General features: G+C 42.4%; 1 protein-coding gene across 1 annotated transcript in view; it reads right to left on the reverse strand.

Moving 5' to 3' along the window:
* Positions 1 to 25,720, reverse strand: part of PDIA6 (protein disulfide isomerase family A member 6) — a 31,325-nt gene that overhangs the window by 4,678 nt on the left and 927 nt on the right. The window contains exons 2-10 of the mRNA XM_049784529.1: positions 19,518 to 19,659; positions 12,365 to 12,422; positions 10,760 to 10,886; positions 8,481 to 8,575; positions 5,427 to 5,557; positions 4,686 to 4,800; positions 4,176 to 4,316; positions 2,558 to 2,642; positions 2,368 to 2,440 (exon numbers count right to left, since the gene is read on the reverse strand). Coding sequence (XP_049640486.1) covers positions 2,368 to 2,440; positions 2,558 to 2,642; positions 4,176 to 4,316; positions 4,686 to 4,800; positions 5,427 to 5,557; positions 8,481 to 8,575; positions 10,760 to 10,886; positions 12,365 to 12,422; positions 19,518 to 19,659 — 967 coding nt within the window. The remainder of the gene's footprint in view (positions 1 to 2,367; positions 2,441 to 2,557; positions 2,643 to 4,175; positions 4,317 to 4,685; positions 4,801 to 5,426; positions 5,558 to 8,480; positions 8,576 to 10,759; positions 10,887 to 12,364; positions 12,423 to 19,517; positions 19,660 to 25,720) is intronic.

Below are 25,720 nucleotides of genomic sequence, written 5' to 3' on the forward strand. Positions count from 1 at the left end.
ATTAAAAGCAGATCACCACACTTCGAATATAGCATGGAATGAGATAGGTGAAAATTAGTTGAAAAATGAAAATTAGTTGTTTGTAAAGTAACACATCCAAAATGTGGGGCTGGGGAAATGATGTCCAAAGGGCTTCTGGGCTTTTTTCTTTTTTTTTTTGGTTTTGGGTCCACACCCGGCGGTGCTCAGGGGTCACTCCTGGCTATCTGTTCAGAAACAGCTCCTGGCAGGCACGGGGGACCATATGGGATGCCGGGATTTGAACCAACCACCTTAGGTCCTGGATCAGCCGCTTGCAAGGCAAACGCAGCTGTGCTATCTCTCCGGCCCTGGGCTTCTGGGATTATTTCCAGCTCAGTTCTTGCTGCTGCCATGCTCGAGGGATCATGCGGGATTGCACTGGAGTTTTCTATTCAGCCCTGGTGCAGTCTTAAGCAGTTCTTCTAAGTTCCTTAAATCCTAACTCCCAGAGGGAAATTGGTTTACCACTGAAACAGTTGGTTCTCATCCCAAATAAACTTCATAACCTCACTTATTTTCATTTTATTTTTTCTTAGGCTATCCTGGTGATACTCTGGGATTGCTTTTTTTTGGGGGGGTTGGGGGGTGACATCCAGCGGCACTCAGTGATTACTCCTGGCTCTGTGCTCAGAAATCGCTCCTGGCAGGCTCAAGGAACATCTTGAGATGCTGGGAATCGAACCCAGGTCTGTCCTGGATCGGCTGCATGTGAGGCAAACACCCTACTGCAGTGCTATCTCTCCGGCCCTCTGGGTTTAGCGGGGATTATATCTGGGTCAGCCATAGGCAAGTGCTTTACCTGCTGTGCTCTCTCTGGCCCAAATCTGCCTCCTCTCTCCTTCCTTTTCTTTTTTTCTGCCTTCTAAACCTAAAATTCTACTCATCATCATTTGATGATAGTACAGATGCTCTTTTTTTTTGGTTTTTGGTTTTTGGATCACACCGGCAGTGCTCAGAAATCATTCCTGGCAGGCTCAGGGGATTATATAGAATGCGGATTCAAACCACCGCGACCTTCTGATTGCAAGGCAAACAAACGCCTTACCTCCATGCTATCTCTCCAGCCCCAATACGTATGCTCTTAAGGCTGTTTTATGTTTTGTTTGGGGCCACCATCCTAGTGCTCAGTACTGGGAATTAAATACAGGACTCCCACATGTAAAGAAAGTACCTTAGCTTTCTGAGTTATATCTCCAGCCCTATGTATGCTCTTTAAAAAGTCTAACGTCTTAAAAGCTTGGGTAAGATGTCACCATTCAATGAACATATAAATGTTTAACCAAATTTCCTTAATCAAATGTTAAGTGGTGCAGAGTTAAGGACTTCAGAAGGAGCCCTTCCATGGGCACATAAAATGAATACTGCTGCACAACCGGAGAAGGCGCAGGCATCAGGAGTATGAGGGAAGCAACAGTTTAAGGAAGGAGAGAAGCAAAGAAAGAGGAAGGAGAGGTAAAATTTTGACTTAAAAAAATGAAATTCCGGGCCCGGAGAGGTAGCACAGCGGCGTTTGCTTTGCAAGCAGCTGACCTAGGACCAAAGGTGGTTGGTTCGAATCCCGGTATCCCATATGGTCCCCCGTGCCTGCCAGGAGCTATTTCTGAGCAGACAGCCAGGAGTAACCCCTGAGCAACGCCGGGTGTGTCCCAAAAACCAAAAAAAAAAAAAAAAAAAAAGAAATTCCTCTGGTTTATCTACGTAGATTTTAAGGTATTAGAATTCAGCTGTCACTAAATAAAGGTTTGAGCTATTTGGGGGCAAGTAGGATACACAGCTGACCTGGGTTCAATCCCCAGGATCCCATATGATTCCCTAATATCTGCCATTAGTGATCTCTGAGTGAAGAGCCAGGAGTAAATCCTGAGCATCACCAGATGTGGCACTGCTCTCCTATATCCCACCAAAAAACAAACCCCAAAAAAACAAAAAAAGGAAGGGGGAGGTTGGTTTATTTTTTTTACTAGCCTGGAAACCCAATTACCTATTAAAATGCAATTCCTATTAAGAAAAAAAATACGGGGCTGGAGAGATAGCACAATGGCGTTTGCCTTGCAAGCAGCCAACCCAGGACCTAAGGTGATTGGTTTGAATCCCAGTGTCCCACATGGTCCATCGTGCCTGCCAAGAGCTATTTCTGAGCAGATAGCCAGGAGTAATCCCTGAACACTGCCGGGTGTGGCCCCAAAACAAAATATGCGGTTGTACCAATAAGGGTGTTGTAGATGAGACATACACTACTTTTCATCCTAGGCTATCTTTGTGTGAACACAGGAATGGCCCTTAAAAAAGAGGAAATCAGACACTTGGCAGAATCCTAAGATACAGACAGCAAGTTCAGTAACTTACCCCCACATCTTCTTTTTGTATTTGTCTGCCAATTTCAGAAGAACATCCAGGTAAGAATTTCTACCTACAGCTCCTGATTTGAACAGACAAAAAATATTTTTAGCGAAAATAAAGGAGCTGATAACATGAATCTATTTAGAAAGCATTGTCAGAGATGAAAGGTAAGCGAGCCTGTGCACATTGACCATACCTGTGTCGAGAATATGGGGCAGCACTGCCACAACACACAGCTGATGGTCCTCACACGTCGTCTTGGCAATGTCTTCATTGATGATCTGGGGAGTGTGGGAATGCCGGATCACAGAGAAGCCAAAAACAAGGAGATGGCTCAAAGAGCTGGAGCAAATGTGCACTGTCTGCAGGCACTGCTCAAAGTGCAAAGTGGCCCCAAACCAAACTACCCTTAAACAAAACTCAGAAATGCATTGGGAAACAAACCCTGAGCATCACCACTTTCATTCTTTTTTTTTTTTTTTTTTTTGGGGGGGGTCACACCTGGCAGTGCTCAGGGGTTTACTCCTGGTTCTAAGCTCAGAAATCACTCCTGGTAGGCTCAGGGGACAGACCATATGGGATGCCTGGATTTGAATCATTGTCCTTCTGCATGCAAGGCAAACGCTTTACCTCCCTGCTATCTCTCTGGCCCCACCACTTTCATTCTCCCCAATGACTTTCCTATATACCAACCACAATATAATGCTCTCTAGGAGATTCTTGTGATTTATTTCCATAACCATAATCTCACCCACTGTGGTGGTAGTAAGGCAGAGGCATCTATGTGTGCCTGGCTGACATCCGCACAGATTTATAGACATGTTTTTTTTTTTTTTTTTTTTTTTTTTTTTTTTGGTTTTTTGGGCCACACCCGGTAACGCTCAGGGGTTACTCCTGGCTATGCGCTCAGAAGTCGCTCCTGGCTTGGGGGACCATATGGGACGCCGGGGGATCGAACCTCGGTCCGTCCTAGGCTAGCGCAGGCAAGGCAGGCACCTTACCTCTAGCGCCACCGCCCGGCCCCATTTATAGGCATGTTTATATTTTTATATTTCCAGGCTCTGTGCCTCAGTTTCTACACATATAATGGAATATAGACTATTTCCAAGACTCATCTAAGAATAATCAAAATCTATAGAAATGTATGTATGTATAAGGACACATTAATGACTGGATTCATTCGATTTGAGTGTGAGGGTCTTTGAACCCCACCACACTGAGTGGTGCTTAGGGCTTACTCCTGGATCTGAACTCAGGGATTACTCCTGGTGGGCTTTTTGGGACTATATGGAATGCCAGATAAAATTCGGGTCAGACACATGCAAAAGCAAACTACCTGCAATACTATCTGTTTGACCCTGGAACCACTCTATTTTAAGCAGCTCAAGGATACTTAAAGTATGATTATTTTATTTTATGTATTTACTTATTTTTGCTTTTTGGGCCACACTTGGTGATGCCAAGTTACTCCTGGCTATGCGCTCAGAAATTGCTCCTGGCTTGGGGGACCATATGGGATGCCAAGGAATGGAACCTTGGTCTGTCCTAGGTTAGTGCATGCAAAGCAAATGCCCTACCACTTGTACCACTTGTACCACCCCAACCAAGTATGATTATTTTAATATTCAAAGTTACAATAAGTTGCAATTTATCATACTAATTTTGCCCATTTTGAAAGCGCAAAAATACATTGAAAGAAGTATTCTAAAAAGAAAGAAACTCATTTGAGAAGATAAAGAGAGCCTTTATCCCCATAACACCTCAAAGTGGGAATGGGAAGGTTTTCCTTGGCAGCACCACTGTGTGTGGCTTACCTCAAGCAGCTCAGGAGGTGGAGCGTTATCAGAAAATAAATCCATGGCCCTCGAAACAATATCAGATCTGGTCCGGCCCCCATCATAATCCGTGGGAGACTCGCCTTTCTGAAATATCTTGATTGTAGGAAATCCCTTAATCTGTTTTGCAAAATCAAATTAACATTTAGTAAGAAATAAAGTCTTTAGGTGTTCTTAAACCATCTTAATTCCATGTATCAAGCTATCCCCAGCCAGTACCAATATCTAAGGGACACACAGGTCTGTTAATCAGGGGTTTTACCATTCTCATTGTGGGGCTTAGCTAATCTTATTCAAACCCTGGAGAAATAATTAATATTAATGTCTTGGCTCTAGGGAACAACTTATGAAAACTTGAAAAAGTTGCATACACACATAGAACACAGGACAGTGAAGATAACAGAAAAATAAAAAACCAAGAGATCTGGAGTTTAAGAGCTTTCAGTTGCATTTTACAAAGTTGTTGCCTTGGCTTCTGAACAAACTCACCCCATATCGAGAGGTCAGAAGCTGATTGGCTGTAGCATCCACAGCAGCAAGCTTCACTTTTCCTTTTGTTTGCTCTTTTACCTCGGAGGCTGCAGCAGCCCATTCAGGCTCTAGGCTACAAGATAATATTTGTTACTACAGAGAAACTGAACTTGAAAACCACTTGAGTGTAGTTAAGAAATGATGGCATCTTTCTTATTGGTTTGCCAGTCGTCTGTTATTCCCCACAAATCTGCTTTGCTAGCTCCCCATTAGCCTTTGAAAACACAGGCAGAAAATTTCTGGCACTACTGCCTGTGTCTAACATATATTTCGAGTCAGAACTTCCATAAAGACCTTGAGCAAAGGACCTAGATCAGCTTTTTTTTTTTAAATGTGAGATGAACTAATTCTCTTTTTTTTTTTTTTTTTTTTTTTTTTTGGTTTTTGGGCCACACCCAGTAACGCTCAGGGGTTACTCCTGGCTATGCGCTCAGAAGTTGCTCCTGGCTTGGGGGACCATATGGGACACCGGGGGATCGAACCTCGGTCCGTCCAAGGCCAGCGCAGGCAAGGCAGGTACCTTACCTTTAGCGCCACCGCCCGGCCCTGAACTAATTCTCTTATATGAGGAAACTAAATAAAAAACCCAAATTCCTGAGCAGAACCAATGGGTGGTTGCCAGAGGCAAGGTGTAAGCGAAAGATCATAATAAAACAATCTAGTGAATGTTTTAGTGACTTATAGTTGGGAAAAACTTACTTTTTGCAGTGTCCACACCAAGGAGCATAAAATTCAACCATCCAAACGTCTTCACTGTCAAGGACATTCTTATCAAAACTGTCATCTGTTAGCTCAATCACATCTTTCTTACTTGTGCTTTCACTTCTACTCTGTAATTTATAAAATTCAAAATTAATCTGTAACGGCCAAAGAACATAATTTTGATGCTATCTATACACAACTGCTTTTCTTTTTTTTTTTTTTTCTTTCTTTTTTTTTTGGTTTTTGGGCCACACCCGGCAGTGCTCAGGGGTTACTCCTGGCTATCTGCTCAGAAATAGCTCCTGGCAGGCACGGGGGACCATATGGGACACCGGGATTCGAACCAACCACCTTTGGTCCTGGATCGGCTGCTTGCAAGGCAAACACCGCTGTGCTATCTCTCCGGGCCCACAACTGCTTTTCTATCTTAATAAAGCACTTGAGATTTGTTTCAAGCAAAATCAATTTCATAGTGGGTAATACCGCATAATCTGAACCATATTACCACTATTTTTTGTTTGTTTGTTTGGGACCATATCTTGTGGTAGTCAGTACTTACTCCTGGCAGGGTTGGGGAACTATAATATGGGATGCCAGGGATTGGGAGTGTATTCAGGTTGGCTGCATGCAAGGCAAACTCCCTATCCCAGCTACAATGTTTTTTTTTTTTTTTTCGCTAGGAACAAAACTCAGATCTCACACATGTAAGGTTCTACCCCCTTTGAGCTATAGCCCAAATCTTATCAATATTTTTATTAAGAGAAACCACAACATGGCTCAAAGTTTTATGGTTTCTTTTTTTTTTTTCTTTTTTTTTTTGGTTTTTGGGCCACACCCGGCAGTGCTCAGGGGTCACTCCTGGCTGTCTGCTCAGAAACAGCTCCTGGCAGGCACGGGGGACCATATGGGACATCGGGATTCAAACCAACCACCTTTGGTCCTGGATCTGCTGCTTGCAAGGCAAACGCCACTCTGCTATATCTCCGGCCCGTTTTATGGTTTCTAAGACTTCCTTTATTGTTTGTTTTTAAAGGGCCACACTCAGCAGTAGTTAAGAGATCAGTCCCTGTGGTGCTCAGGGACCATGTAGGGTGCCAGAGATCAAACCTGGGTTAATTGCAAAACAAGCACCTTCCCTGCTATATTAGCTCTCCTCCTGTAACACTTCTTTTTTTCTTTAAAAAAAAAAAAAAAAAAGAAATTAATTATTTATTTTTTTGGAGGCCACACCTGGCAGTACTCAGGGATTACTCTTAGCTCTGCTCTCAGAAATTGCCCCTGGCAGGTTGGGGGACCATATGGGATACCTCTCTGGTCAGCTGCTTGCAAGGCAAAAGCTCTACCACTGTACTTGTCACACATTCCTACTTGTAACACTTCTAATTCAGATTCAAGTTAGTTTCTTCCAGGGGTATCTTGGTTTGTTTTAAGAATCCATAGAAAGGGGCCGGTGAGGTGGCGCTAGAGGTAAGGTGTCTGCCTTGCAAGTGCTAGCCAAAGAAGGACCACGGTTCGATCCCTTGGTGTCCAATGGCAATTTCTGAGCGCTTAACCAGGAGTAACTCCTGAGCATCAAAAGGGTGTGGCTGGAAAAATAAAAAAGAATCCATAGAAAGTCAAGGATATGGTTTAAAGGAATGCAACTGACTTGCAGTTTTAAGAGCTGGGTTCTAGTCCTGGCTCAAACAAAGCACTTGGCTTCTTTTTAGCAGTCTCTTGCTAGTTTTTATAAGAGCAATCAAACAGAAGGCAAAGGATCTGGGGACTAATTTTCAATACCCTACTGATAGTTAAATTCTAGGTTTCTTTCTTTTTTTTTTTTTTTTGAGCAAAACAGTCTCTTTATTGTTTACAAGTTTACTTCTGAGAGGCAAATATTGCTAGTTTTCCCTCCAATATTTCCCCTCTCACTCTTGGTTGCCAAAACTTCAAAGTATAAGGATGATTTATTTTTTTTCTGTCATCCCAGTGTCTATACAAAACTACAGTTAACACCTTTTCATAAAACCTTGACTGTTCAAGAAGGCAAAAAATAAAAATCAACCCTTTTTATTATTTGAAGAATTTTCTCTAAAACACTAGCACAAAAATGAATCTGGTTCTATTGTCTAGGCTTGTCAAATATTTGAAATAAGAGTAAAAATCAGGGGCCGGGCGGTGGCGATGGAGGTAAGGTGCCTGCCTTGCCTGCGCTAGCCTAGGAGGGACCGTGGTTCGATCCCCCGGTGTCCCATATGGTCCCCCAAGAAGCCAGGAGCAACTTCTGAGCGCATAGCCAGAAGTAACCCCTGAGCGTCACAGGGTGTGGCCCAAAAACAAAAAAAAAAACAAAAAACAAAACAAAAAAAAAAAAAAGAGTAAAAATCAGAGGCCCTCTGTGTAAGCCCTAAATCAGTAAAAAGCTAGTGCTAAAGAGTGAGGGCCATTTTATCCCCAAAAGAACTTACAACCTTTTTATACAAACATCAAGAGTCTCTAAGACACCAATCCCTTATCATCTTCTTCCTTATGAAAAATTAGCCACAGGCTTGAGCTAAACCGCCATAGAAGACCAGAAAGATCCATCCTCACCCCTGCTCACCACAGATTCTTGGGAAGGAACTACTCTTGGGGTGATCCTGCATTTTGGAAGTAAGCCATAGGACAAAGTTTTTTTTCTCCCTCTGCAGTTCCAACTCACATCACTCCTGGCAGGCTCGGGGGACTAAGTGGGATGCCGGGGATCAAGTTTGGGTTGGCTGCGTGCAAGACAAACATCCTACTCACTGTGCTATTGCTCCAGCCTATTTTTTATTTAAAAAAAAAATATATATACACACACACACACACACACACACACACACACACACACACACACACTATATATATATATATATGTACCAGAGCCCAACATGCAAAACATATACCCCATCAAGTTACTCTCCTTTCTATATTTTATTGAAAATTCACCAGTTTAAGGTATAAAGAAAAAAAATTAGTACATCTTCTCTAAGGAGTTTGCATTCAAGCTTTAAAATGAGACACACTAGGATGGGACATCATGGAACTTACTTGCTTTCCACCACTCCGGCCTGAAAGGCGATCCTTGACGAGCTGGCGCAGAGTGGAGAGCGCTGCGTCGACTATGGCCTCGCTCGTTCTGCCACCTACAGGAAGACAGAGGAAGGGAAGCAGGTGAATGGGCATCCTGCGCCGCCTACTTTCCCTACTAGGGAAAGAGCTTGTTAGCTTTCATGTTTCTAACAGACACTATAGACAGCACAGGTACTGGGGGAAAAGGTGATTTCAATCCAGAAAGCACTTTGCAGCGCACTTTACCTACACTTGGAAAACCAATTAATCCCTCTACTTCAGATTAGGTTATTAGCATGAACAATTTTCTCTTCACCTACACATGTCATCTACTAATGAGCATTTACCGCCTGCAGTAGTATCTCTCCAGTACATTGCACAACATCTTTTCTCTGTTAAAAAGAAACCAAAATCTTACCAGGGACCAGGAGATAGCTCAAAGGGTTGGAGAATATACATAAAATCCTCTGGCTTAATAATCCCTGGCACAGCACAGTCCACAGAGCACCAGTAGGAGAGACTCCCAAGCACCAGGTATACATTCCCCCCAATACCTCCACAACTTTATTAAATGATCCACGAAAGCATTCTATTAATAAAGTTTTAAACTTAAAAAACCAAAGTATTACACTATTATCGCCAATCTTTTTCCTTAGAACCAAAAAATGGTTTGACCTAGTAATTCCAATTATATTAAACATAATGTCTGTGAAATCTTTTTATTTATTTATTTATTTATTTACTTATTTATTGGTTTTGGGGTCACACCCGGTGGTGCTCAGGGGTTACTCCTGGCTGTCTGCTCAGAAATAGCTCCTGGCAGGCACGGGGGACCATAAGGGATGCCTTAGGTCCTGGATCGGCTGCTTGCAAGGCAAACACCACTGTGCTATCTCTCCGGGCCCTGTCTGTGAAATCTTAAGTGACAGATGACTAAAACAACACTTTGCCGTGGAGCCTAAAGCCAGAATTCTCCCTTTAGTTGCTTCAGTAACTTATAACAAATACTCACATTTACTTATCTACAAACAGAGAAAACTGGGTCAGAAAGATAGTATAGAGGATGTCCCTGGCACTTCATATGGTAACCCCAATCTCCACTAGCAGTGATCCTTCATCAGAGGCAGAAATAAGCCCTGAGAACAGTTGGGTACAGCCCAGAAAACAAGCAAACGAAAACACCAAGAAAATTTGTGGTGTTAATTTACTATAATACTTCAGGAGATTAAAACTCAGCAGTGCAAATACTTACCATATTTTCCGGTGTATAAGACGACTCCCTAATTTTAGACTTCCTCTCTGACTCTGGCCAGGCTTTTTACAGTGTAGATTCGGGTACAGAAAACTGTCTAATTTGCATGCATCAAAAGCCTGCTTGGATTGGCTGAGTTAGAGAGGTGGTCCGAGCAGCCTTGCAGTGATTGGTGTAGGATCGAGTTGGAAAATTTGTTTCGTGGTAATATCCAGACGTTTAGCAGCACATCAAAATTTTTTTCGGGATATACTCGGCGTATAAGATGACCCCTGATTTTCAGTTGACTTTTTTTTAGTTTCAAAAGTCATCTTATACGCCGGAAAATACGGTAGTATACAAGGCCTAAGGATTCATGGGCAAAATACTCCACAGGTACATGAACAGACAAATTAAACTGGTTTTCAAATGACAGGCCTTCTTTGTCCACATTATGATGTCAGATCAGAGGTTCTCAAACTATATGGTTTACTGCCTTAAAAAAGTCAGCACACCCCTTTCCTGTCCCTAGAAATCTACCTTCTTTAAGCAAATAAACAAGAGCCTCCAATTTGCAACTGCGGCTGCTACAGCCGTTCTGGATCATTCCAGCCATATGCATACCACCCTCCAACCCCTGGCAGTGTAACACACATTGTGAAGATGGTCAGATCCCTTTTCTACAGGAAAGAGAAGAACAGAAACATCTGCAAATCTTTATTCAACACTGCAACCGAGAAAGAGGGATACGCAGAGCCTTACTGTCCCAGCAAAGCTAAGAACCTGTGTCCATACTAGTATAAATAGTAACAAAAGCCCTTTACCTGCACAACACATCCTCCAGCTTCCCCAGAAGAGGTAGGAATCACACAATCTTATTTCAGAAATGAGAAAATTCAAGCACTAAGTGGCCGAGAATATTGCCGAGTACAGGGCTGGCAAGTAACCAGAACGCTCTCTTTCTACCTACTTGCTCAAATTAAATTTCTAACCAGAAGAACGGAGTAGTCAAGAAATAGGGCGTTACCTTGGTAGTCTTCTGGTCTGTTTTTGTTGGCCCCAAAAATCTTGATGGTGGGGAATCCCTGAACACCGTATTGACCTCCCAGTGACTGATGTTTATCTGCATCAACTGCACCAACCTTCACAACATCCTATGGGAACAGAAAGGAACGATCTTTTATCTGAAACAGGTTCTACAAAACCCTGCCACCTGATTCACTCCAATTCACATACATACATAAAGAACAGGGCTAAGTTTACAAAGACAAGCAGTGAGGACTGAAGTCTGGGAAGTCGTTCCCAAAGGAACTCTGAAGTTAAATTCATACAATTAGAGAGTTAATTATGAGACGGGGCTGGAGTACGGTAGGTAGGGTGCTTGCACTGCATATGGCAAACCTGAGTTTAATACCAGGCACCACAAGTGGCCCCCACCAGGAGTGATCTCTGAACAGAGCTAGAAGTAAGAGCCCTGAGCATCCAAAACTGGTGATGGCCCAAAAGCAATAACAAAAAAACATAATTATAGGAGGTTGAAAAGTTGCTCAAGAAGTGAATGAAGCACATGTCTTTAATGTACATGACCAAGTTCCATCCCCAGCGTTATACTGTCAGAACTGGTCCCTGTATCCAACCCTTCCCCAAAAAGCTAATTAATTTCCGGTAGTAGAATTAACGAAAACAAAGAACATGAAAATTAGAATGCACAGGGCCTGGGGATGGCAGAGTGGCAACAACACATGCTCTGCAAACATGCAGCTGCAAGTTTGACTCCTGCTGCTCACATGCTCATATGGCTCTTGTGGCCTTGGGTAACCCGGGATCTTCACCCTGCCCCCAGCAATGCAATGGTGCATAATTTCTGGCACCCTTAAGATGTCAGCATCGGGCCTGGAGAGATAGCACAGCGGTGTTTGCCTTGCAAGCAGCCGATCCAGGACCAAAGGTGGTTGGTTCGAATCCCGGTGTCCCATATGGTCCCCCGTGCCTGCCAGGAGCTATTTCTGAGCAGACAACCCCTGAGCAATGCTGGGTGTGGCCCAAAAACAAAAACAAAAAGAAACAAACAAAAAAAAAGATGTCAGCATCACAACTAATGTGTGCTGGCCGCCCCAGGGAGTACCAGAAACAAGAGTGCCCTATCCTAGTGAGGGAGTACAACTTCCAGAAGGTGCCTAAGAACCACAACTAAGAACGTAAACCCCACAAATGCTGGCACTGAAGTGTGGACTCCCCGGTGAGCACCACAGCCAAGTACATCTGCAACCCCAGTCACAACCACCACCAAGAAAAGGGAAAGGGAACGATATGAAAATATACACCATCCCCATGTCCTCTTTAAAATTCAGAATCAGGACCAGGATTTTGAATGTCAAGATGCAAACTAGTTTCCTATTATTATTCTTATGAAAACATTTGCATATTTGTCTAAATATAGAGGAATGTGGACACCATGGAACTATTTGGGAGGACACCCACACTTGGCAGTGCTCAGGAGTTGCATTCAGGAATCACTCCTTGTGATGCCTGAGGGACCTTATGGGGTGCCTAGATGGAACCTGGATCAAGCCACATACAAGCCAAGTGCACTACCCACTGTACCGTCTTTCCCGCCCCAATGGAAACTTACTTTTAATGCAGTTGCAGCTTTCTTCCATTCTGGTGTTAACCTTTGGCAGTGGCCACACCTTTTATAGGATAAAAACACAAAATAAGTGTGAGTTTTTGATCCCTAATTAAAAAAACCATCCTCCTACAATCTTTAAAGAAACTCAGTTTTGTGAATACATAATAATCATTTCATATCATGTCATGTGATCCTTCCATGTATCGCATAATTTTCAAAAAGCTTCTAATTTCCATAGGGCCGGAGAGATAACATGAAGGTAGGGTGTTTGCCTTGCATGCAGAAAGACAGTGGTTCGAATCCTGGCATCCCATATGGTCCCCTGAGCCAGCCAGGAGCAATTTCTGAGCTTAGAGCCAGGAATAACCCCTGAACGCTGCCAGGTGTGACCGAAAAACCAAAAGACAAACAAACAAAAAGCTTCTAATTTCCTTCTTAGTTAAATTATAGTTAAGGAGTTTAAACACATAGTTCTAATCTAAGTATTTCATTTGTGTGGTTTTAGTTGTCTAGCAAAAGGTAGAATCTTGAGATTCAAAGAGAATTATTTAGAGAAGGCTCTGGAATTTTTGTTGTGGTAACTGGGATTTCTATACACATGAAGCATACGCTTTACACCTGAGTCACACATCCTGGGAACCTATATTTCAATTGCTTTTTTTTTTTTTTTTGGTTGATAGGGTCAACACAGAGCAGTGCTGGAGCTGAGACCCAGGTCTCCCACATGGAGAACAAAAGGTTTTTAGTCTGTGAAGCTCTCTCTCTGGTCCCAGAGTCTACATTTTAAAATAAATTCTACAAGTGATGCTTAAGCCTATTTTTATAGGAAGTCTACAGATTTTCTCTGACCCAGTCCAATCATTTTTGTTTTGCTTTACAGGCAAGGCTTAGATTGCCTATGCTTAACTCTATGATTTTTGTCTCCTGACAAATGTAAAATACTCTGAACTTGGAGTTAAAATGCGTACATGATCCCACAGCAGGAAACCAACAAGCTGTAAAACATTTGTCATAAAGGGGTGATAAAAATGTGAGAACATTAAGTAGAAATAAAAAAAATGATCAGACTCAAACACCAAATCCTAAGCCAACGACAACAGAATTGACACTCAATCTACAACATGCTAGACACAGAGGGGAACACTTATACTAGCAACCCGGGGGGGGGGGGTAAAGAAGGGGGATATAGGATGCATGATGGGAACAGGGGTGGAGGCAGGACAACATTGGTGGTGGGAGTGCCCCTGATTCAATATCACTATGTACCTAAAAAATACTGTGAAAGATTTGTAATCCACTTCAGTCAAAAACAAAAAAATTTGAGGAGACAGTGACAAAACACAACTCTGGGCCCAGCCAGGGATTTGGCTGAGTTTGTAGAGCATGCCTGAGGCCCTGGCTTCAATCCCTAACAAGGAGTATAGCCAGCAGCTACACCAAGACATCAGAACTAGGTGTGACCCCCAAAGCAATGAACAAAACCAAACCACAACCATAAGTACTTAGGCACTAGGTATGGGGTCCAGGGGGAGGACGTGAAATGGTTTTTTTTTTTTTTTGGGTCACACCCGGTGGTGCTCAGGGGTTACTCCTGGCTGTGTGCTCAGAAATAGCTCCTGGCAGGCACGGGGTACCATATGGGACACCAGGGAACCAATCATCTTTGGTCCTGGATCGGTTGCTTGCAAGGCAAACACCACTGTGCTATCTCTCTGGGCCCTGTTTTTTGTTTTGGTTTTTCGGGTCACACCCGTTTGATGCTCAGGGGTTACTCCTGGCTAAGCTCTCAGAAATCGCCCCTGGCTTGTGGGGACCATATGGGATGCTGGGGGATCGAAACTCGGTCCTTCCTTGGCTAGCGCTCGCAAGGCAGATACCTTACCTCTAGTGCCACCTTGATGGCCCCATGAAATGATTTTTTAAATGTGCATATCATTTAGCTATCTATATGCACAAACAAATCTACTCTTCTTATCTTACTACATGATAGTATATATATGTATATATATATACATATATATATATATAAATATTGTTGTGTAATGTCATACCATCGTTTACGCACAGGTGATTTGCTTTCTTTTTCTTAGATTTTTGGGAGACCACATCCAGTGGTGCTCAGGGGACAATGTGCTACCCAGGTCAAAATTAGAACTCCCAAACTCCCATATGCAAAGCCTGTGTTCTGTAAGTTTACTTCTTGCCCAGGTATCTATCTATATCACCCATCCATCTACATATCCATCCATCCATCCATCTATCTATCATCTTTCCTTCCTCCTCCCTCCTTCTTTCCTTCTCTCCCCTCCCCCACTTTTGTCCCACACCCAACAGTGCTCAAGGGTTACTCCTCACTCTGCATTCAGAAATTGCTCCTAGCAGGCTCAGAGGACTATATGGGATGCCGGAGATTGAACCTGGGTCTGTCCTGGGTCGGCAAATGCCCTACCACTATGCTATCACTCCGGTTTCTCGTTACTATTTTATTTTATTCTTTTTTTTTTTTTTATCACACCTGGGGGTGCTCAGGGGTTACTCAGGGCTCTGCGTTCAGTAATCGCTCCTGGCAGGCACAGGGAACCATATGGGATGCCAAGATTTGAACCACCGTCCATCTGGGATTGGCTGTGTGCAGGGCAAACACCCGACTGCTTGCTATCTCTCCAGCCCCTATTTTTTTTTTTTCTTAGTAAATCTTCTAATTAGGTCTCAAGAGGCTTAGTGAGCAAATGCCACATGCCAACAGTATTCTGAACTCTCTTCATGCAGCATTTCCTCTCAGCAGTACAACTTTGCCGGCAGCTCTAACTTTCATTTTACAGATTATGAAACAGATGCTGAGAGGTTAAGATACCTATGAGAATCCCAGCCCTATAAAGGCAGAGACAGCTGTTCCTCATCACTAAGGAGCACCCCTCCAGAGGGGTCTCAGCTTCATTACTACAGGCAAATCTTGTTTGGTTGTGATTTGTAACTACTGCCTTTTGGTTCAACAAATCAGAACTATCAAGCAAGTTGTATCAGTGCCATTTTTCCAAGAGCATATGCTCACTTCCGGGAGTCATATTAAGATGTTATAGACTGCTTTTGGGGTCTAGAGCGGTAATTGAGCAGGTGGGGCCCTTGCCTTGCACATGGTTGACCTGGATTCAATCCCCAGCACCCCATATGGTCCCCCCCAACACCACCAGGAATAATCTCTGGGTGCAGAGGCAGGAGTAACCCCTGAGCACCAATGGGTATGGCACCAAAACTAGAACAAAAACATGTTATATACTGCTTTTTATTTTATATACTGCTTTTTAAAACAATAATGCTATCCTACACTTAACAGATGGTAGTATTATTCAAACACTGTTTTTTATATGCAGTGTTTAGAAAAAAATTGTGCTTGTGCAGTGGCCTGGAACTCGACCCACATTTTCTCAAGAGTGTGTGTTTTGTTTTGTTTGGGGGGGGGACACCTGGTGGTGCTCAGGGGTTACTCCTAGCAGTCGGCTGTGTGCAAGGCAAATACTCTAACTGCTGTGCTATTGCTTTGGCCCCCAAGTGTGCGTGTTTTAAGTCAGGACCTTTCAGGGAGCTAGATCCCCTAAAGCTTAGTTTCTACATACTTACAACCTTTTGGTGTTGATGAGAATTACTTAGACTTCCAAAGGTCTTAATTTTAAAGGATCCTGCACTTCTTTAATTTTAGATTAAAGATAATCATATGTGTACCACCATAAATATAATATTTATATATTATGGACATTTATTATATTTATATGAACATGTTACATGTTATTATACATATATTGTAATTATAGTACCATAAATATATTTATGACATATATATTTATACCATTGTCATATACGCACTTATACCACCTTTAATATCAATATTATAACAGCGTAAGGACAAATCAAATGCCAGATGCATGAAAGATTTAGCTACCCCCTAACTTAAGGATTATTCATCTGCATCCCAACTCTTCAAAGGACTGGAGATTTTTAACATTTAGAGGCTCTGTGGATTTGGATGATAGAAAAACAAAACAAAATACAATCATGCTGTTTATACAGGCTAGAAACTTATTGTCTCACTAAAAACTATAAACATACTATATAGTTGGACAGTACTTGTAACTTTGTCAGAAATTAAATGGCATTATGGTGGTCAACTGTTAAATGCCCTATTTACTGTCCCAGCAACAGAGTATATAACACACTACAAATACTTTAACATTTGGCAGCATTATTTTGTGTTGTTGTTGTTGTTGTGTATATATGTGTAGGACTTGGGTCTATGCTTGGTGACACACGGGGGCTGTTCTTGTGGCGGAGACCACACCAGCATTGGCAGTCAAGTCAGGGTCTACAATATGTAAAGTAGCACCTTAACCCCATATTTTCTCAATCTAAATTTCTTTCAGATATTAGCTACCCTTTGTGATCCTTATATACTATATTTTATTCTAGAAAGGAATTAATCCAAAGCTTTCAGCAATCTGCCAAAGTCCAAGCACAAGGAGGTTAAGAGTACCTGTTCCAATCAGGTATTCTTTTATTTGGAACACTGTCAAACAAAACTGCCAGCGTAACCATATTTATAAAAACAACTCCTAGATTATTACTATTATCATCATTAGTTTTTGGGTCACACCCAGCAGTGCTGAGGGGTTACACCTGGTTCTGCACTCAGAAATTACTACTGGACTGTCTCCCTCAGCCCTTTTGGGACTTTCCCTATCTCTGCCTTGTGGAAGGAAGGAAGGAAGGGAGGAAGGAAGGGAGGGAGGGAGGGAGGGAGGGAGGGAGGGAGGGAGGGAGGGAGGAAGGGAGGGAGGGACGGAGGGAGGAAGGGAGGGAGGAAGGGAGGGAAGGAGGAAGGGAGGGAAGAAAAAAAGAAAGAGAAAAGAAAGTGAAAAAGAAAAAGAAAAAGAGGGCCCGGAGAGATAGCACAGCAGTGTTTGCCTTGCAAGCAGTCGATCCAGGACCAAAGGTGGTTGGTTCGAATCCCAGTGTCCCATATGGTCCCCCGTGCCTGCCAGGAGCTATTTCTGAGCAGACAGCCAGGAGTAACCCCTGAGCACCGCTGGGTGTGACCCAAAAACCCCCCAAAAATAATAAAATAAAAGAAAGAAAGAAAGAAAGAAAGAAAGAAAGAAAGAAAGAAAGAAAGAAAGAAAGAAAGAAAGAAAGAAAGAAAGAAAGGGAGGGAGGGAAGAAAAAAGGAGAAAAGAAAGTGAAAAAAGAAGAAAGAAAGGGAGGGAGGGAGGGAAGAAAAAAGGAGAAAAGAAAGTGAAAAAAGAAGAAAGAAAGAAAGAGTAAAGAAAGAAAGAAAGAAAGAAAGAGAGAAAGAAAGAAAGAAAGAAAGAAAGAAAGAAAGAAAGAAAGAAAGAAAGAAAGAAAGAAAGAAAGAAAGAAAGAAAGAAAGAAAGAAAGAGGGAGGGAAGAAAAAAGGAGAAAAGAAAGTGAAAAAAGAAGAAAGAAAGAAAGAAAGGGAGGGAGGGAGGGAAGAAAAAAGGAGAAAAGAAAGTGAAAAAAGAAGAAAGAAAGAAAGAAAGGGAGGGAGGGAGGGAAGAAAAAAGGAGAAAAGAAAGTGAAAAAAGAAGAAAGAAAGAAAGAAAGAAAGAAAGAAAGAAAGAAAGAAAGAAAGAAAGAAAGAAAGAAAGAAAGAAAGAAAGAAAGAAAGAAAGAAAGAAAGAAAGAAAGAAAGAAAGAAAGAAAGAAAGAAAGAAAGAAAGAAAAGAAAAAAAAGGAAGAAAGGAAGAAAGGGGCCTGGAGAGATAGCACAGTGGTGTTTGCCTTACAAGCAGCCGATCCAGACCAAAGGTGGTTGGTTCGAATCCCGGTGTCCCATATGGTCCCCTGTGCCTGCCAGAAGCTATTTCTGAGCAGACAGCCAGGAGTGACCCCTGAGCACTGCCGGGTGTGGCCCAAAAACCCAAAAACCCAAAAAAAGGAAGAAAGAAAAGAAAGAAAGAAAGGAAAGGAAAGAAAAGAAAAGAAAAGAAAAGAAAAGAAAAGAAAAGAAAAGAAAAGAAAAGAAAAGAAAAGAAAAGAAAAGAAAAGAAAAGAAAAGAAAAGAAAAGAAAAGAAAGCGAGCCTCATGGGATGCCAGGAATCGCAAAGGAGACAGTTCAGGAGTTAAGGCACAAGTACTGCATGTCCTACCTAAATTTTGTCCCCCAAACCACAAAAGGTTAAGGTTTGCACATTTATTGATACAAATAAATTAACTAATAAAGATTTATCACTTGGAATTACAAACAAAAATCAAGAGCTTCTAAACAAAGAAACTAAGATGAACAGTATTCAGTGCGATAAACATTTAAGGTAATTCAATGTTTTAGCTACATAAACAACATATTAAGCGTTCTGATTATATCTAATTACACACCTCTAATTTCAGTGGCACTTTAATTTTAATGGCAACTACATCTTCACACCACATAGATTTGTCTTGTTCTTTTCCTCAGTGATGAATGTAAAGTATGTGGATGTTTAACTGATTTGGGAGGCAGTGGTGATTTGGGACCACACCTACCTGTACTTGGGGATCATTCCTAGCTGGTTTCCGTAAGTGGTACCAGGGACAGAACTGGAATTGGACAAATGCAATGAAAGCAAAGTGTCCTACCCACTGTCCTATCTCCAGCCCAAATCTTTTTTGGTTTGTTTTTGTTTTGGAGCCACATCCCCATTACACTCAGGGCTTACTCCTTGCTGACTCAGGGATCATTTCTGGTGGATTTGGGAGGGACCATAAAGGGTTCAGGGACCAAACCTGAATGACTGCACATAATACAAGTGCTCTCTACCTGTGGTACTAATACTCTGGCCTCCCTAAACCAAATCTTTAAATTAATTTATTTCTGAAATAAACTCTTTCAGAAATAAAGTGGAACCAGTATTTGTTCTTCCCTTTCCTTTGTCCAATGTGTTTTCTTCATAAAACCAATTCCATCCTTCCTCATCCTATTAATTTATCATGAGGGAAACACTTTAAACCAGGGAAGTTAATTTCTTCTATTTTACAATAGTTATTACTTATAGCCATTTAATAATAACTTTGTAGAATTTCACATTCTCCTCAAATGACATTTCTATATCATATTTTTTCCTAATTTGTAAAAGTATCATAAATATACAACTAATTTGTAACACTTACCATGGGGCATAGAATTCTACAAGCCACAAACCATCACTTTGAATGACTTCGCGGTTGAAATTTGATGGTGTTAATTCAATCACATCATCACTGGAGGAATATAAACCGTTCGATGCTAGAAAGAAGGTACAGCTCACCAGACCTGAAGTGAAAACAAAACAAAACAAAACAAAAAGAACACAATTAATGGCAGAGTTCACCTTCTAACAGGAAATCTGGACCACTTCAGCTTCCTGGGTCACAATCCCTTTGAACCTGTGCCTCTGCCCTTCTGCTACAGGTGGAAGGAAATCCACTAGATTACTCTTACTTGTACAGTGCTGAGCAAGGTAACAAAGTCCACCCTTTCATTTCTCAACTTCTTTGAAAAAAGATTTAAAAATTGGGGGGTGGGGGCTGGAAAGAGAGAGCACAGTGGGTAAGGCATTTGCCTTGCACTCAGTTGAACTAGGTTTAATCCCCAGCATCTCACATGGTCGCCTGATCCTAGAGTTTGGAGTATGTACTGAGTCAGGTGTGGCTCCCCCCAAACAAACAAACCAAATTAGGGGCTAGGTAGCACAGAAGTTAAGGGGTTCATATTGTATAAGGTCAACCTGCGTTTTATCCCTATTACCCCATGATTCCCCTGAGCACCACTGGAAGTGATCCCCGAGCACGCGGTAACATCAGAATATGCCAAATGTCAAAGGTAAAAAATTATTCTTAGTGCTTTCCATGCACTAATCAATATTGCCAAAATACCTTCTACTAATACCACAGTATTCGCAGTACCATAATTATTAATTTTTGAGCAACGACTGTGCAGGACTGGGAGGTCAAATCTATCGTCTGATCCTAAGAAATCCAAACAGTATTTGCTATTCAGTTTCAATATTAGTAAATAGTCTTTATTAATAAAAGTTTTAGGAGCCAGAGTGATGATGCAAGTGGTAAGGCATTTACCTTGCCTGCGCTAGCCTAGGACGGACCACGGTTCGACCCCCAGCATCCATATGGTCCCCCAAGCCAGGATTTCTGGGCACATAGCCAGGAGTAACCCTTGAGCATCAACAGGTGCAGCCCCCCCCAAAAAAACAAAATTTTTAAAATATAATTTTCTTCTCCCAAAATTAGGACTCTCAAAGACAAAAGCTATTTAAAAGAAACTAGTTCTACTAACTATACACAGCATATCATTAGTGTCTCATAATGTAGCTGGTATAAGGAGGATAAAATCTATCATTTTACTGATAGCATTGTTTAGCTTTGTAGTTATTTTAGTAGTGCATTGTTAGCATAGTAGTGTACCAACTATACTCTATTGAGTATTCAGAAACTTAAACACCATTTAATCATAGTCAATGCTCATTTAACTTTGTGGTTGAGTTTTTACAAATAGAGATTAACTGTATCTAACACAGGTTCTCAAATATCTTCTGTTCAATGCTGTGTAGGTTTTTTTTTGGGGGGGGGGCACACCTGGTGACAGTCAGGGGTTAGTACTCCTGGCTATGCGCTCAGAAATCGCTCCTGGCTTGGAAGACAATATGGGATGCCGAGGTATCAAACTGCAGTCCATCCTAGGTTAGTGCATGCAAGGCAAAGGCCCTACTGCTTTGGCTCCGGCCCCTCAATGCTGTGTTTTATGGATTATTTTTGTGGGGGAATAATGGGCGACCCTTGGGCCATATCTAGTGATGTTCCCAGGACTATAGGTAATGCCTAGGATTGAACTGAGTTCGCTATGTGCAAGACAAATTTTAACCCCTGTATTATGTCTCTGGCCTCTTTTTTTGTTTGTTTTTGGGCCACACCAGCAGCAGTTAGGGTTACTCCTGGCTCAGAAATTACTTCAGGTAGACTTGGGAGATAGACCATATGGGATGCTGTTTGGGCCATGTGAAAGGCAAATGCCCCCACCCCCTGTGCCATCGCCCCAGCCCTATTAGTGGCCTCTTAATACTGTTTAGTTATAGAAAAAGAAAACCTGCTATTTGCTACTGAATAAAACAGTTATTCATTCTAGACTCTGGCTTACTGTAGGTCTTTTAGTTTCCAAAACCCATTCATAATGTTAAGTGAGAATGTGTAATAAAATTAGATTTCATTCAACATTAGACAGGATTCTTTTTTCCTTCATCTTCTGAAAAATAAATCAAAAGAAACATTATTTGAGAAATTGTAGACACTTTGAATTGGTAATATTAAAAATTCACTTCCTTTTATTTTATTTTTTATTCCTGATTCAGCACTCAGGGATCACTCCTGAAAGGCATCAGAGAACCTGTATGGGGTGTTGGAGATTGAACCTAGTCAATCACAGTCAAGGCAAATGCCCTGCCTGCTGTAATATCTCTCTGGTCCTAGGCGACTAGAATATGTTACATTATAGCTAAGGCTGTATATTTTAATTGAATGCTATTCTAAACTAAGAACCTAAAATGAGATAGTCCTAATTCTGTGTAAGCTTGAAAATGAATAGATCCACTACTTTTGAAGGTGGGAGCGGGGAAGGGGAATATACTTGGCTATGCTTAATGATCACTGTTAGTAGTGCTGTGTAACCTATATGCTGTGTGCAGGTCCAAATCAGAGAACACAGGCAAGACAAGCACTTTAAACCCTGTTTTATCTCTCCACCAGAGATCAATCATTTTTTCTGTTTTTGTTTTTGGGCCACACCCAGTGGCGCTCAGGGGTTACTCATGGCTCTGCACTCAGAAATGGCCCCCGGCAGAGTGGGGGACCACATGGGATGTCAGAACCGGGTCCCAAACCAGTCAGCCACATGCAAGGCCAACTCCCTACCACTGTGCTATCTCTCCAGTCCTGAGGACCCAATTACTTTTAAAGAACTACTTTTATATATAAATGGATGCTTGTTCAGTACATTGAGATTATGATGAAAATTTAAAAAACCATTAAATGGTCCATTAGAAAACACAATATTTGATGTATCCTTTTACTTTTTTTTTTTTGGTTTTTGGTCCATATCTGTCGGCCCTTGGAGGTTACTTCTGGCTCTGCACTCAAGAGTTACTCTAGCAGGCATGGGGGACCATATGGGATGCCGGGATTTGAACCATCATTCGTCCTGATTCGGCTGTGTGTAAGGAAAACGCCCTACAGCTGTGCTATCTCTCCGGCCCCTCAAGAGTTACTCTAGAAAGGTTCAGGGAACAATATGGGATATAGAATCAAATGCGTGTGGGCTGCATGCAAGGGGAACACCCTACCCACTGTACTTTCACTCAGCTTCCTTTTTACATGTCTTAGGCAGCAGAACAATCTAAATATTATCAAAATGATTTTTATTATACATTTCTATGTCTATAAAGCTATTTCTTTCCAACTAAGTCAGACATTTCCATACAAGTAATTGAGTATTGCTTATTCCCTCATATGTAGCCAGTTGCTTTTCTTTCGTTTTATTTCATTTATTTATTTATTTATTTATTAGCATTTTTGGGGGGCCACACCTGGTGATGCTATGCACGCAGATTTCTGGCTATGTGCGCAGAAATCGCTCCTGGCTTGGGGGACCATATGGGACACCGAGGATAGAACTTTGGTCAGTCCTAGGCTGGTGTGGACAAGGCAGACACTTTACTTCTTGCGCCACCACTCCGGCCCTCTTTTTATTTATTTATTTATGTATTTATGTATTTATTTATTTATTTATTTATTTGGTTTTTGGGCCACACCCGTTTGACGCTCAGGGGTTACTCCTGGCTATGTGCTCAGAAATCGCCCTTGGCTTGGGGAGACCATATGGGACGCCAGGGGATCGAACCGCGGTCCTGATCCTTGGCTAGCGCTTGCAAGGCAGACACCTTACCTCTAGTGCCACCTTCCCGGCCCCTCTTTTTATTTTTTTAATGTAACCATTTTTATTTACTATTTTCAGGGACTGGGGATGTAGCTCTCTCAGAGAGAGCTGGTTGTCCCTGCATGTGTGAGGCCTTGGCTTCCATCCCCAACACAGCAAAACATTACACCAGGAAGATGGATCAAGGGGCTGGAAACAAAGTTTGCATAGGGAACACAGGTTTGATCCTCAGCAACTCAAGTTCCCCTAATACTGCTAGGGATAATTTTCAGCCCACCAAATAATTTAATTGCTGCCATGTTTTCCTCTAGTAACAAGACTAATGCTGAAAATTCTTAAATCCCACCTCCTATCTCTCAAACATATTTCCTTGGAAGAAAAAAGACTGACAAGAGACTGAAGATATGGCTAACATTTTGACTTATCTGGCTGCCCATCTAGCCTCCTGAATTCTTAACTAAGAAAACTTATATGACATGAGATTTGACATTGTTCTACACTCTTAACAGAGCCATTCATTTCAAAACTCTGTAGTCTGCATCAGAGACCATTTTAATTAATTAAAAAAAAATTTTTTTTTTTTGGTTTTTGGGTCACACCCGGCAATGCTCAGGGGTTACTCCTGGCTGTCTGCTCAGAAATAGCTCCTGGCAGGCACGGGGGACCATATGGGACACCCGGATTCGAACCAACCATCTTTGGTCCTGGATCGGCTGCTTGCAAGGCAAACGCCGCTGTGCTATCTCTCCGGGCCCAATTAAAAAATTTTTGAAGTCATATATAGCGGTGCTCAGGGATTACTCCTGGCTCTTTGCTCAGAAATGACTTGTGGTGGTGCTCTGAGGACCATCTGGGATGCCGGGAATTAAACCCGGGTCAGCTGCATGCAAGGCAAATGCTCTATCTGCTGTACTATCATTGCTTCAGCCCAAGTCCATTTGGGGGGTGAGTCACAACTGGCAGCGTTCAGGGGTTAATCCTGGCTCTGTGTTCAGAAATTGCTTGTGGCAGGCTTGGGGGACCATATGGGATGTCAGGAACTGAACCACCATCTGTCCTGAGTTGGCCTCGTGCAAGGCAAAAATCCTACCGCTGTGCCATCGCTCCGGCCCTCAAGTCCATATTTAGATCAGAAAATGTAGACAGAGTTAAGGGGAACTGCTTGAGGCCACACCATTAGACACAGAACAGGGTTAGACAACCCAAATGATGTGGAGAGAACAGCAGCATCACACCAGGTGACACCTTCAGTGGACAGTGGCAGGAGGCCTTTCCCTTCCCCTGCCCAGCAGATATGCTGAGAGGATGCATGCCCCTTTCTCTCCTTTCTGCCTGCTCAGAAATAGGCTGTGCACCCAAGGGACCCATAACTATAACCGATATAGGTGCTTTCCTTCCACACTCAGCAGAGCATGAATGTGGGCACCCATTTATCCCTTTATACTGATGATGTTGAATTTGCTCTATTTATAAATGGGGGGTAGGAAGGGTTGTTCGGGGCCATATCTGGGGGCATTCAACAAGCACTTCTGGCAGACTCAGAGGACCATCACTGAGTGCTGGCGATTGAACTGACTTCTGCTACATACAGAAGGGAAGCGCCCTACTCATTGTCCTATATCTCTGTCCCTTCTTTTGTAAATCTTGCCTGGTTCTCACCAGAGGTTTGGCTCCCTTCCTTGGAAAAAAAGGTGTGAGCCCTTGATTCTCCTCAAAAGGCTTATGTGCTTGCTAGTTGGGTTAGAAGGAAATCAAACACAACGCTCAGAGAAAAAGGTGATGGCATGTATGTAAGGATATCTAGTTATGTACCCAGAAAGTAGCCCTCTCAAAAGAAAACCTTCAAGGAAAATACGGGGCCCACATCACCGACACTGACCAATAATGTCCAAAAGCTCTTCCTGCCACCTCACTGGCCCATGAGGTGCTCCAAAGGAAAGCCGAAACATGCCTGCGTAGAAATTCTAGACTAGAACGTGAGAGCAGATGGCTTTGCCATCTGGTTTCCAGTCCCTCCTCCACAGCAGTCTAGGATGCTGTAAATCTTAGCTCAATAGCTGATGTTCCTTCCATACCTGCTAACATGAGGATTCGATCCCAAAGCAGGCGTGGGACCACCAGAGGGGATCCCCAAAGGGTGACTATATCACGCACGAGAGCAACGAGCTCATCCTGGGGCAGAATCTGCATCTTCCTGATCTTCCTGAGCTCAGAGTAAATTCACAAAAGAGAGGGTTGCTAAAAGGAGATTAGAATCTCCTAGGACTCAGCAGCTTAGCCTACTCTCGACAGGAGTACAGCAAACCCTAGAATCAAGCTTATACCCTTTGGGTGTGCGTGTATTAACTCGTTAGCCCCGAAACCACCCTCCAGGGTGGCCAGCCTACAAGAG

This window comes from Suncus etruscus, chromosome 12 (assembly GCF_024139225.1).
Source record: "Suncus etruscus isolate mSunEtr1 chromosome 12, mSunEtr1.pri.cur, whole genome shotgun sequence".
NCBI classification, from domain to species: Eukaryota; Metazoa; Chordata; class Mammalia; order Eulipotyphla; family Soricidae; genus Suncus; species Suncus etruscus.